At 48.7% G+C, this 13,805-nt stretch overlaps 1 protein-coding gene across 1 annotated transcript in view; it reads left to right on the top strand.

Moving 5' to 3' along the window:
• The window catches only part of LOC107125760 (zinc finger protein 2 homolog), a 40,082-nt gene that overhangs the window by 9,631 nt on the left and 16,646 nt on the right, over positions 1–13,805 (top strand). The window contains exons 4-5 of the mRNA XM_015429213.1: positions 5,852–5,944; positions 8,854–10,375. Of these exons, the coding sequence (XP_015284699.1) occupies positions 5,852–5,944; positions 8,854–10,375 (1,615 nt within the window). The remainder of the gene's footprint in view (positions 1–5,851; positions 5,945–8,853; positions 10,376–13,805) is intronic.

The raw sequence follows: 13,805 nt of genomic DNA, 5'->3' as shown, positions 1-13,805 counted from the left end.
AAACGGTTTCCCCGCCCTCTTTCTTTCTCTCCTTCCCAGGCAGGAGTGGAAGGACATCCCGGATGCCTCCTCTGCCGTCTCCTCTGTGCGCTGAAGCCGGGAAGAGAGCCGCCATGCAGCCAGCACGCCCCAGGGACGGGGGGGGGGGAGAATCCCTGGGGAGACATGCGGCAGACAGGAGGGGTGCTTTCTTCTCTGTTCTAAAGGCTCAGGGGATCGGGCTCCCTCCCACTGATTCCGGTGTTCCCCACTGCGAAGGCAAGAAAACGGTCACCCCCCCACCCCCCCGTGTCTAGGAATGGTTTTAGCAGAGAAGCAGAACAATTGGAACATTACTTTGATTTGGGCCAACTCCAAATGTCTCCGCAACAATACTGGATTTCCCACGGAGGCCCGTTTAGTCCTTTATCATCTGGACAACATCTCTGGCCTCTTCCCCAGAAGGCTGCTAGCCCACTGCGACCGAGGACGGCCCCTCTGCTGCCAAGAGGCTCCCAGGGAGGCCATGGGGGGGGAAAGAGATGTCCCCACGGGGCTCTTCTCGCCACCTCTTCGTGCTGCTCTTCCCCTGTGAATTCCTGCTAATTGGCTCTCTCCGTCTTTGGCTTCCCCAACCATGGGCCAGCTTTCCAGTGATGTAGAGAAATCTCTCCTTCTCCTCCTTGCAGGTTGCTGGGGTGTCCTTTGAGGAGGTGGCCGTGTACTTCACCCCAGGGGAGTGGGCCCTGTTGTGCCCGGCCCAGAGAGCTCTCTACAAGGAAGTCATGCTGGAGAACTTTGGGAACGTGGCCTCTCTGGGTGAGGATCCTTTTCTCCTTCTTGGCAGTGAGGAGTGAGCCTAAGGACAGCCTTGAGGAGGAGGGACGTGGTCAGGCTGTCTGCCCTGGTCCCAGTGCGGGGGGGGGGGGCTGCCTGGCAGTCCTGTGCCTGAGCCAAGTGAGAGGGCATCAGAAGAGATGCCCAGGGGAGGCCTGGTCTGGAGATGGTGGGGCGGGGTCTAAGCAGGGGGCTTCCCCCCAGCCTGACTCTGGCCTTACCTGGGCTGAGAAGTGACCGTGGAAGGACCTGTACTGTTCTTTTCTGTCCTTTAGCTCGCAGCTGGCCTTTCCAGTCTCAGCTTGGCAGGGAACAGGCCCAGAACTGCCAGGGTCATGCCAGCGCCCCTCTAGCTGTCTGCAGCCTCAGGCGACCCCACAAGATAGAAAAGGGGGCTGGTGAAGGCCTCCCCATTCCTTGCTTTCATCCCCAGAAGAGAGGCCCAAAGACCCCAGGGAGAAGAAGCAGTTTCATGAAAATCAGAGGAAATAATTGCCCAAATTTTATAACATGCAAAATGAGTTTTCTGGAAACCCCTTGCGAGAAAGCTGGTTCAATTTTTTTTTTAGAGTAAAGTTTTATTAGTTTATATATAGAAAGGGGGAAAGGGAAAGAAAGAATACAAAGGTGTGTGTATGTGTATATATATGTGTGTGTGTATGTATGTATGTATGTATATGGAAGCTGCGGTGGCTCAAGTGGTTAAGACGCTGAACTGCTAGGCTGTGGAAGGTCGGTAGTTCAGCAGTTCGAGACCCGAGTGTGCCGCGTGATGGAGTGAGCTCCCGTCTCTAGTTCCAGCTCCTGCCAACCTAGCAGTTCGAAAGCAAGAAATTGCAAGTAGATAAATAGGTACCACTTCGGTGGGAAGGTCACAGCGTTCCGTGTGCCTTGGTGTTTAGTCATGCTGGCCACATGACCACGGAAATGTCTTCGGACAGCGCTGGCTCTTTGGCTTTGAAACGGAGATGAGCACCGCAACCCTAGAGTCGGATTCAACTGGCTTTCGAGCAAGGGAACCTTTACTTTACATTAACATACAGAGGATTTAGATCTACTCTGTGAGCTACTGGCATGAAAGTTGTGAGCGAGCGATTTGGCTCCTGCATAAATTAGTTTGCTCTGGAGCTGTCCTTTCTGAGCTAAGACAAAAATGTGTGAGCTGGAGGCTAAAAAACTGTGAGCTAGTTCACACTAACTCAGCTTAGGGGGAACACTGGTTGTGGGTGGGGAAATAAAAAACCAGGTTAGTAGTAATTAAATTTAGGGTTGCCAAATACCTTTTGTTCTGCGGCGGGGGGGGGCTCCCGGACAGCGTCTTGAGCACGCGCCGCATGCACACCAGCCGGATGTGACATGCTGATGCCGGGCACGCATAGAGTTTCCCCCTCAAATGGCTGTGGCCCCGCCCCCAGCGTGCCCGGCGTCAGCACATCACATCCGGCTGACGTGCACGCCGGGGGGGGGTTCCCCCAGGGCCCTATTCCGCAGCGGCGGAAATCGGGCCTCCAAAGCGGGGGGGGAAATCCACCCCCCGGGGGGACTTGGCAGCCCTATTTCAAGGACAGCTGTGCCAGAGCTTGTGACTGACCCAAGGTCACATCAGCAGGTGCAAGTGGAGGAGTGGGGGAATCAAACCCGGTCTCTTAATCATGAAAGATCTTCGTATCGGATGAATTTGGGATGACCCATGTAGATGCGTTAAGTGTTTTGAGTGCCAGCTTCCTCTCATATCCTTTGCCCTTAATAAAAAGTCAGCCCTTCTAAAAGAATGGTCTCACTACTTTGTGGGAAGAGGCTGCACCCATCTGCAATCTGCGCATAGAGAGGCTGAGGTCCCAAAAGGCCCGGAGTTGGGCGTACAGGTGTGCATGGCCACCGGGCCTGTAACCAGGATTTTTTCGTTCGTGGGGCATTTAAATTTTTAAAGGGGGCAGTGAGATTAAAGTTAATTGAATTACCTGGGTAGTGTCCTGCGGCAGCCATGGCGGTGCCGGGGCTGAAGTACCACGCCTGAGCCACTTCTTGCCCCACCACCAGCCCTTCCCTGGCAGGCAAGACTCTCCCAGCCTCTTGCTCTGGCTCCTAGCCAGCCGAACTTGACGTCAGCGCGGGTCTCATTCATTGAATCATAGTAAATAAAGTTTTAGAAGTAAGTAACGTAGAATCATAGAATGCTACGCGTTTGTATTAATGTTTATACAGCAATCTTGTTTATGTATACTTGACTTATCTTTTAATAAAATTAATTATTTTTTTAAAAAGAGTTGGAAGGGACCCTGCAGGTCATCTAGTCCAGCCCCCTGCACTCTGCAGGAGCATAGCCGGAAGATAGCCCTACAACATACCCGAAAGATGGTCACAAGCAGGGGTCATTTCGTAGAAAAAAAAGAGGTGCAGGAGCTCATTAGCATAACTCATTAGCATAACTTAATTGCATATGCCACACCCCCTGACATCACCAGAAGTGTGTCAGAAGGCAACACCCACCGCTCAGGCTCCACTGGACTGTTTTGGATTGCTAGCTATCGGGGGGGGACACGTGCAGATCTGTCCTTGCAGAGGAGGGAGAGCTTGTACCTGAATAAAACTTGATCTTAAAGGTGCCACTGGACTGTTTTGGACCGGGGGAGGGCTCTGCAACTTACCTGGCTGCTTCTTGCTCTGACTGAAGGCTGCTGGGAGCAGGGGGTGGGGCTTGTTGCATGTGCCCGCCCCCTGGGCTCTTTACTGCCGGAGCTCCACTCCTGTGCGCTCCTGCAGGAAATGACCCCTGGTCACAAGCTAAAAATGAGCCTGCAGTGCGATGTGACTGCGAAGAAAGCTAATGCAATCTTAGGATGCATTGCGGCTTGAGGTGGGGCCAAGAGGAGGCAGGCTGCCGCTCCAGAGGGGAGCACTCTGTGGCTGAGGGGGAGACCCAAGCAGCACAGAGACAGTTTAGGTCCTGGGTGGGCAGCCTTCCTAAGGTGACGGCACCAAGAGATGGCTTCTCCCCCTTCCAGTACCTGCAGAGAGAGAGAGAGAGAGAGAGTACGAGCAGCGTCAGTAGCCCCCCAGCTTCAGGGAGTTTGCTGTGCAGCTTGCAGCTCATCTGTTAGCCAAATTGCCGTATTTCTTAATAATAGCTTGGGGAATTATTAGTATTAAATGGCAATATGCATTAAATATAGGATCAGAACTATGGGAGTTTGATTTCCTAGTCCCCAGGAATAGACGCTGAGGCTAGATTACTAAAGCAATGATTTCTTTACTGAAGGATTCTTAAACATACAAACATAAAATCAAGCATTCACACACACAGTACAGAACTATGAAAGCAGAGGTGATTGATAGCAAATAGAGGGGTCAGTTATGGGGTGATACTGCCTGTCCAGACGTGCAGAGGTCCATGAAGAAGGGATTATGGCTTAAACCCAAAGGTTTAGGGGTGGACTGCCAGTTGGCATCAGGGCAGAGGCACACCCTCTGAGGCTCATGTGCTCTGACGGATATAGACATTGGAAAACAGTGTAGATCAATGGAACAATAGATTACCTGGGCCAACAATGCGTCCCAGAAGTGTGTGGCATCAGGATGGGCAAGGCCTAGATGTGACCAGTGAGCTCTCAGAGGGGCAGAGTCTGGTTGAACAATAGATGCCAGGTGTTGGATGACTGTCCTAGGGCTACCTGAATGGATTTTATGACCATTGATGGTTCTGCCAAGGCAGTTGAATAGGTTCCCAGATATAGACAAAAGATGGGAGATGGGTCCCTGATTAGCGTCAGGAAGGATCATTAATAATTTGAGTGTTTGATTGGTTTATCTTGGTATCCTGAGGGATGGAGGAAGGAAGGACAGGTATTGAGACAAAGAATTCACACAGAGACATGGGAACCACACAAAAGGGCTGGGTGAGGTTCTGGAGACAGGAGGGCTATTCGCCAGGTGGTGTCAGCAAGCTGCCATAAGGTGGTGTGTTTTTTCTCCATGTTACATTGTACTCTGTCCACCACCACCACCACCCCGGGATCCTCCTGTGTAGGTGTTTACTTTCTTTTGCTTGCTACATCTGCGGAACTGCTCAAGGTCAACCAGCTGGAGGTGGGATGGAGTTATGGCGTTGCTTTGCTTATTATGTATCTCATGCCTGAGAACTGAACTTGTGTTTATGTTGTAGAACCGTTGTGTTCCCAAGGAATTGGGCGCTAGTTTTATCTACATTCCCGCCAGCGGGAATTGGACTCATTGGTCTTAACCTGGTTCAAGTTCCTTTATTATGTTTCCCTTTGGGGTCTGTAGTCATTCCTAACAATTCTTGTGTTCCTGAGCTAACCATCGCTTTATAATAAATTTAACTTTGGTCTTCAAACGTGGATTTATTTCGAATGCATGGGGAATCGGACAGGTGGCCTCTGAATAGCCTTTAGGAATGTAGATGCTTTACCTGGTGGAACTGCCATTGTTTCATATGCATATCTTCCAGGGTGGGGGAGAAGACTGGAGGTTTGCTCTGCGGGTTGCCTTATTGCCACCTGAAAATGGAGACCCTGTATCCAGAGCTAGGCTCTCTGTTTTCAGAACCAGGAGTGTCTTCCTTGGGCTGCGTTTTGTGGGTCTTAGGTTTCAGGTTAGAAAGTGGGGTGCCCCTCCTATTGGGGCTACCCGAGAGTAAAAGGCAGTGCCTCTGGTAACCATTCATCAGCAGGGCATGTCAGTGTGGCGCAATTTTATTGGAAATGGAATGGATTTAAATGGAAAAATAAGGTTTTCTTGACTGAAAAGTTGTGGGGCATGGATTGTAAATCGGGGGACGTGGCCACAAGATGCCCCGCCGTGGCTACGGGCTAGATGGCCACATATCCATGCTCCTACAGAGTCTCAGGATGACAAAAGAGGCATGGGCCTTGAGCCCATACGGTGCTCCATCCCACCCTTATTACTTGCCTGTTGTGTGTTTCTGGAGGGACAGACAATCTGGCTCAAAAATGTTGAATTTATGGGCACACAGAAGAGGTCTAACTTTGTGGAGGTTTTCCCCCCTGACGAACAGGACCTCCAATTGCCAAGCCTGACCTCATATCCTGGCTGGAAGAAGAGGAAGAGGTGTTTCTCCCGGGCTCTGATGAGGAGGAGGGATTGGCAGGTAGGGGCTTCAGATCTCTGTCTTGGGACTGTGTGTTGCCTGCACCTTCCTTCCGAGGGCTGGTGAATTTCTGCGGCCTTGTTTATCCTCACAGTTTTGAGTTTTCCCTCGAAAGAGCTTGGATAAATTGCGGATGCTGAAATTGTGCTTTTAGATCTTCAACCCAGGACAAGAGGCAGTTTTCTTCTGCATACCGATCATGAGGGGGAGGGCAGGAAGGGTTGCATCTGTGTTTACTTCTTGTGGCCCTTCCTTACACTCCCAGGGAGGTGCTGATCACCACTTTGGGGTCAGGAAACACGTTTTCTCCAGGCCAGTTGGGCCAGGGATCCTGGAGGGTTTTTTTTTTTGCCATCTTCTGGGCATGGAATAGGGGTCATTGGGGGCGTGGGGGGGGAGGTATTTGTGCATTTTCTGCATTGTGCAGGGGGTTGGACTAGATGACCCTGGTGGTCCCTTCCAACTCTATGATTCTATAATTCTGGGACCTGAAATCTGGAGGCTCAGAAGCTCCTTCTGGGCCTGAGCTCAGTGTGGATCTTGAGGGGCTGTGATATCCTTAAATACTGGATATACTGAGGAAACAAGAGGAGGGTTGACTTAAGAACACCCAGGCTGAACAAGGCAAAAGTGTCATCAAAACGTCTCTTTAGTTGTCACCTAGATGCCTTAACCCCCCTCCTCCAACAATCGGTATCCCTTCCAAAAATCATGGAGGTACCCTTTGAATTGTGGGGTTTGCTTGGTGAGCGCCTGTCTTCTCCCTCCCATGCAGCAAATGTGCTTGGTGGGGAAAGGAGTTCTGCCCAAGGAAATGCGCACTCGTGAATGAGGAGTGCCCGATTGATGGCCTGGGTGGAAACTGGACCTCTTCCTTTATTCCAGCAACAGATGTAAAAGAGACATTTTGGGAACTTCCAAGGGCTCTCTTGGGAAGAAGTCAAGAATGAAGAGATGGAGCACACAGACAGGCGGGAAGCCACTTTTAATGTGTATACTATTGTACACTTCAGTGTACTGCCGGAACAAGCCCCTGAAATGCTTTGTGTTACAGGACAGCCTAGAAAAGCCCCCCTCCCCCCAATCCATATCTAAGGGAGAGGAATTCGCACAAGGATTTTGGCTAACAGAGCATACGGTCTTTGTTAATTATGATCATCCTAATATCTGCAAGAGCAGATCATGCAAGCATGCTGAACAGGATACAGGATCCTTCCTTTATACGATAAAGTAGGTAAAAGACCAGGGACTAGAATTTCAAAGAGAGTTCATCAATCCTGTTCCCAAACATAATTTACCCCATCCTCTGGAGCTGCAGTGGCTCAAGTGGTTAAGACGCTGAACTGCAGGCTTTGGAAGGTCGGTAGTTCAGCAGTTCGAGACCCGAATGGCCGCATGACGGAGTGAGCTCCCGTCTCTTGTCCCAGCTCCTGCCAACCTAGCAGTTCGAAAACAAGAAATTGCAAGTAGATAAATAGGTACCACTTCAGTGGGAAGGTAACAGCGTTCCCTGCGCCTTGGTGTTTAGTCATGCCGGCCACATGACCACGGAAATGTCTTCGGACAGCGCTGGCTCTTCGGCTTTGAAACGGAGATGAGCACCGCAACCCTAGAGTTGGATTCGACTGGCTTTCGAGCAAGGGAACCTTTACCTTTACCTGTTTACAATACATTCTACATTCCAAAAAGACAAACAAGCCATTAAACTCTTCTCTTAACTATACCGTGACACCAACCCTTGACTGAGATAATATTACTAAGGGAACAGAGGTCCAAAAAAAAAGATACACAGCAGGGGAAGTCAAGCAAGAAAACAGCATTTCTAAAATTTGGCAAACCAACATAGGGTTATAATAATAAGACATGTAAAATTCCTTAACTGCTCCCCCCTTGAGATCATAAAGCACAAAATGCACCCTTTTTGCTAAGGGTCTTCATGGCCAGGGTCCGACTTACCTGAGGGACCGCCTTTCCCCATATATACCCCCAAGAGCCCTTCGGTCAGGGACCCAACATCGCTTGGCGATTCCAGGCCCCCGGGAGGTAAAGCTTGCTGCGACCTGGGCTAGATCTTTCTCAGTGGCGGCCCCTACCTGGTGGAACGAGCTCCCGGAGGAGATCAGGGCCCTGTGGGACCTTATGCAGTTCCGCAGGGCCTGCAAGACGGAGCTCGTCCGCCAGGCTTTTGCATAGGGGCTGCCACTGCCACCACCACCAACGGTGGCAATACCATCGGGACTAGGAATCGCCCTGGAAGTTCCGCCACAAACCGCGTGGCATTGATAATGCGGGACTGGCTTTAACCATCTGCTGGACAGTGTCACCCCATTGGGGAGGATTTGTAGATGCCATCAAACCACTTAAGACCATCTGTTTACAAAAAGCACTTTATTATTGCTATTGTTGTTATTATCTATGATTTTATTGTTTTATCTGGTTTTATATATGGGCATATGCCCCTTGTAAGCTGCCCTGAGCCCGCTTGTGGGGAGGGCGGGGTATAAATGTTTGAATAAACAAACAAACAAACAAATAAATGTATATCTCATTTCTGAGGTGGTTGGGGTTTGTATGTAATCACCCTGGTTTCGGTTTCACAGAGCATAGGGGGGACAGCAAACAGGAAAACAACAGCAGGTGGGTGTAAAGTATTTGACTTGCCACTTCTGGTTATCTGGAATGGAAACTCATGTAGTCTGGAGGATTCTGGGATTCTTGTGCATCTTGCCTCCCAGTGCCACACTGGGGAGAGTCAGGCAGGAACACAGCATTTCTAAAAAATTGGCAAACCAGCATAGGCCCATAATGATAAGACATGGGAAATTCCTTAACACTTTCACTGTGGGGTGGAATTTCAATCAGACCTTCTTGTGTGGGTGCTAACAGGATCTCCCTCTTTATTCCAACAGAATACGATCAGAGGGATGGGGAGGATGAGGAACTGCATCATCTATGGCCAGATGAAGTCAAGAATGAGGATGTGAGAGGAAACTTCATGAATCAAGGCAGACCCAAGAGGCAGAAAGGCAGCCATCAACCCATTCCTTGCCAAGGGGAGGATTTCCGAGAAGTAACTCACATGGTGGAGGAACCATACAAGTGCTTGCAGTGCGGAATGAACTTCTCATATCAAACCCAATATAATATCCATTTGCGAAAGCACAGTGAAAAGAAGATCCACCAATGCTTGGAGTGTGAAAAGAGCTTCCTTTGTGAAGCAGAGCTAATTGGACATCTAAGAACACATGCAGGAGAGAAACATTATAGTTGCTCAGACTGTGGCGAGATAGTCTCACAGAAATCAGATCTTATTAAACACCAAAGGATTCACTCAGGAGAGAAGCCATTTATCTGTTCAGAGAGTAGAATGATATTCTCTGATGGAAGACAGGGAAATTTACATTTCCCAAGGAACATTACAGTGAAGGCATGTAAATGCTTTCGGTGTGAAAGGTACTTTAAAAACAGATCACAGCTTCTTGTGCATCAAAGAATCCACATAGGGGAGAAACCTTCTGAATGCTCAGAGCATGGAAAGGGGTTCATTGGGGCTGGCAGTCTTCAACAACATCACAGAACCCACACAGGTGGGAAACCTTTTGAATGCTCAGAGTGTGGAAAGACATTCAATCACAGATGTAGTCTTCAAAAGCATCTAAAAATCCACACAGGGGAGAAACCTTTTGAATGCTCAGAGTGTGGAAAGCAATTTTGTTATAGTAGCAGTTTTCAACGGCATCTAAGAACCCACACAAAGGAGAAACCGTTTGAATGCTCAGAGTGTGGAAAGACATTCAGTCAGCTTGGCAATCTTCAGCAACATCAAAGAACTCACACAGGGGAGAAAAGTTTTGAATGCTCAGAGTGTGGAAAGAGATTCAGGTTGAGTGCCCATCTTCAACTGCATCAAAGAACCCACACAGGAGAGAAACCTTTTGAATGCTCAGAGTGTGGAAGGAGATTCAGTCACAGATGTAGTCTTCAAAAGCACCTAAGAATCCACACAGGGGAGAAACCTTTTGAATGCTCAGAGTGTGGAAAGAAATTCAGGTTGAGTGACAGTCTTCAACAACATCAAAGAATCCACAGAGGTGAGAAACATTTTGAATGCTCTGAGTGTGGAAAGAAGTTCAGTCAAAGTGGCAATCTCCAACGTCATCAAAGAACCCACAGAGATGAGAAACATTTTGAATGTTCGGAGTGTGGAAAGAGATTCAATCACAGATGTAGTCTTCAGCAGCACCTAAGAATCCACACAGGGGAGAAACCTTTTGAATGCTCAGAGTGTGGAAAGAGATTCATTGAAGCTGGCAATCTTCAGCAGCATCTTAGAATGCACACAGGTGAGAAATCTTTTGAATGCTCAGAGTGTGGAAAGCGATTTTGTTACAGTAGCAGTTTTCAACGGCATCTAAGAACCCACACAAAGGAGAAACCGTTTGAATGCTCAGAATGTGGAAACAAATTCAGTCAGCTTGGCAATCTTCAAAAACATCGAAGAACCCACACAGGGGAGAAACCTTTTGTATGTTCAGAGTGTGGAAAGAGATTCATTGAAGCTGGCAATCTTCAGCAGCATCTTAGAATGCACACAGGTGAGAAATCTTTTGAATGCTCAGAGTGTGGAAAGAAATTCTGTCGGAATGACAGTCTTCAACTGCATTTAAGAACACACACAGAGGAGAAACTTTTGAATGCTCAAAGTCTGGAAACACCTTCAACTGGAGCATCACTTTTCAACAGCATCTAAGAACCCACACCAATGAAAAATCTTTCAAATGCACAGAGTGTGGAAAGATATCCGTTAAAAGGTGTGATCTTCAAAAGCATCTATAAACTCAGATGGTAGAACCCTGAACACTCAGAATGTGGGAAGAGATTTGGTTAGACTGAATATATTCAACAGCATCAAAGATCCCACACGAGGAGAAACCATACAACTGCTTAGCTTGTGAAAAGACCTTTTGTCTTACTTCACATGAAAAAGACAACCATAGAAAGGTTTGAAAGCATGTAAACTCTTGTAAAGTGCTTGTATCTACCCAGAATCCTTACCCTAACCTGGAAGAAATGATAGAAATATTCAAACAGAGGACAGAGTTCAAACAGATTTAAGAGGGGAGAAAGAAAGGATATGTTCTGAGAGTGAAGGAGATTCAAGAACAGGTAATTTCTCCTTGCCCATTGAGGAATACACACGGGGCCAAAAGTCATAAATACTCACTGTGTAGCAAGAGCTTGAGCTAGAGATCCATGTTTTCTGTTTCTCAGATAATCCATATGTCACGGCTCAGGTGGGGGTGTCACCTGACGCTGCCACCACTCTGGATTTAGGTTCCCTTGAGAAGGCCCAGAGCACCCTCCCAAGACCTTCAGACCTCCCTTTAGGCCGAATAACAGGCGTGAGGACCAGGCAGAGTAAAACAAGGAAAAGGTTTATTTTATAGGAGGTCAAACAACAAGGTGCAGAATAATAACAGTAAGTGGGTGAAAAGAAAAGAAATCAAATGCCCTAACGCGTCTAAATTTACTTTCCCTAGCTCACTATCTCAGGTGGCCTTACTCTACTCACCCTTCCCCCAGGATGAGGGTTTTTCCCCTGCAGCAGCCTTTCTTCTGGCTCTGCCCTCGGAAAGAAAGAACAGCTCTTCCTGCTGCTCCAGACTTTTATTCCAAGCCCTCCTCTTTTCCTATTGGTCCATTTTGGCTCCAAAACCTCCCAGGGGCTTCTGGGAGTTGTAGGCCCAGCCTCACCTACTGCTAACCAGGCTCCTTGGGCCTAGTAGGCCTCTGGTGGCACAGCCCAGATTAGGGCTGCCAAATCCCCCCGGGGGGCGGATTTCCCCCCGCTTTGGAGGCCCGATTTCTGCCGCCGCGGAATCGGGCCCCGGGGGAAACCCCACCCCGGCGTGCACGTCAGCCGGATGTGACGTGCTGACGCCGGGCACGCTGGGGGCGGGGCCACAGCCATTTGAGGGGAATGCATGCGCTGAGGACGCCGAGTGGGAGCCCCCCACTCCAAGGTAAAAACTATTTGGCAACCCTAGCCCAGATCATGACACCATATAAGGGTGAACCTTTCCCATAGAGGTTCTGATGAGGCTCTTTGAGTTCTCAGGTGTTGGAAGCTCAGAAATGCTCCAGAAGTAGTTATGCAAAGAAGGGCCTTTTTAGTGGTTGCCCTACTTCAGTCTATCTGCCAAGCTAAGTCCTTCTGACATCCTCAAAACTTGCAAAAAACATACCTATTTTCCAAATCCTGTGGTGAAATAGATTAGTCAAGGATAGCAGATGTCTGTGGATAGATTTCAAGGGGGTTTGTGAACTTAAATGGGGGACAAAATCATGATATTCACTAACCTGTTACTGAAATTCGACACTTCCTTCCATTCTGAATGTAGGCAACAAACTACAGTAGCATTGGCAGTACCTGTGACATAGTTATCAAGAAAAATTACCTGTATTTTATATCACATTACAGATGTTGCAGATATCTTGAAAAATCATTTATATTCATCGCCACTTAGGAATTAGGGTAGTTCCAAATCGGGACCTGCAAAAAAAGGTTGCAGGAGCAGCTATCCCATTCCACCCACCTCTGCTTCTTCCCCTCTCCCCCTACTTCTCTCATACTCTTTCTCCTCACTGCCACCCCTGTTCTAACTTTCTCTTCCCTCTATGGCTGTCACTTCATTTCTCCCCCACTCTTTCTGCCCGTGTCACTCAGGCTCTCACCTACTTCCCCCCCCCCCACAGCAGCAGTGGCAGCAGCCACTCTCCAGGAATCACAATGGATTGCCCAAATACAGAGATCAGTTCCTCTTAGGGTTGCCAACTCCATGTTGAGACATTCCTGGAGATTTGGGAGGATGAGGTTTGATCTTGGAAGTGAACTCAGCAGGGTATATAGCATAAACTCCACCCTTCAAAGCAGTCATTTTCTTCAGGGGAACCGATCTCTGTCATCTGGAGATCAGTTATAATTCCAGGAGATCTCCAGCCCTTGCCTGGAGGTTGGGAACATTAGTACCCCAGGAGGAAATGACTGCTTTGGAGGGTGGAGTCTATGGCATTATATCCATCTGAAGTCCCTCCCCACCTCAATCCCCATCATCCCTAGTCTCCACCCCATCCAGAAATTTCCCAACATGGTGTTGGCATCCATATCTCCTTCCCACCCAACATCCATCCTACCTTTATCTGCCCCTCGGCCTTTAACTTTCCATCTCCTTTCCCTCTGCAGCTTCTACTGAGGAAAACTATGGTCTTTCTTCACAGTGGGGACTAAAGCTGTTTACATTATTGTTTCCTCCTTTTTATCCATATAACAACCCTATGAGGTAGGTTAGGCTGGTCCAAAATCACCCAGTGAGCTTTCACAGCAACATGGGGATCTAAACCTGGGTCTTGCAAAGCCTGCTCTGAAGCTCTGACCATTATACTAAACTGACTTTCATAGGGTGGCTGCTGTTGAACAGTAGCAAGTAGCCAGGCCTAATTGAAGCATGCAAGTCAGGGGGTCTCAAGTCAGCCAGAGGGTGCTGCTAGGTCTGGGTTTGCCAGCCTCCAGGTGGGATCTGCAGTTCCCCCTGAATTACAACTGAACTCTAGACTACAGAGATCTGTCCCCCTGGAGAAAATGAGTGGACTCTGTGACATTATATTCAGCTGAGGCCTCTCCCCTCCTCAAACTGTACACCCCTCAGGCTTCACCACAGAATTTCCAGGAATTTCCCAACCTAGTCCCAAAACTGGCAATCCTAGTCGCAAAACTGGCAATCCTAGTCCCAAGGCTGGTTCACACCTCTGCTATTTAGCCATTCGTTCTGCAGGAGGAATCCTCCCCAATCCCAGATCCAGT

Source organism: Gekko japonicus, unplaced genomic scaffold, assembly GCF_001447785.1.
Source record: "Gekko japonicus isolate JY-2015 unplaced genomic scaffold, Gekko_japonicus_V1.1 scaffold3020, whole genome shotgun sequence".
NCBI classification, from domain to species: Eukaryota; Metazoa; Chordata; class Lepidosauria; order Squamata; family Gekkonidae; genus Gekko; species Gekko japonicus.
Note: the sequence above shows the minus strand (reverse complement) of the source record. Positions and strands in the feature narration are given on the sequence as shown.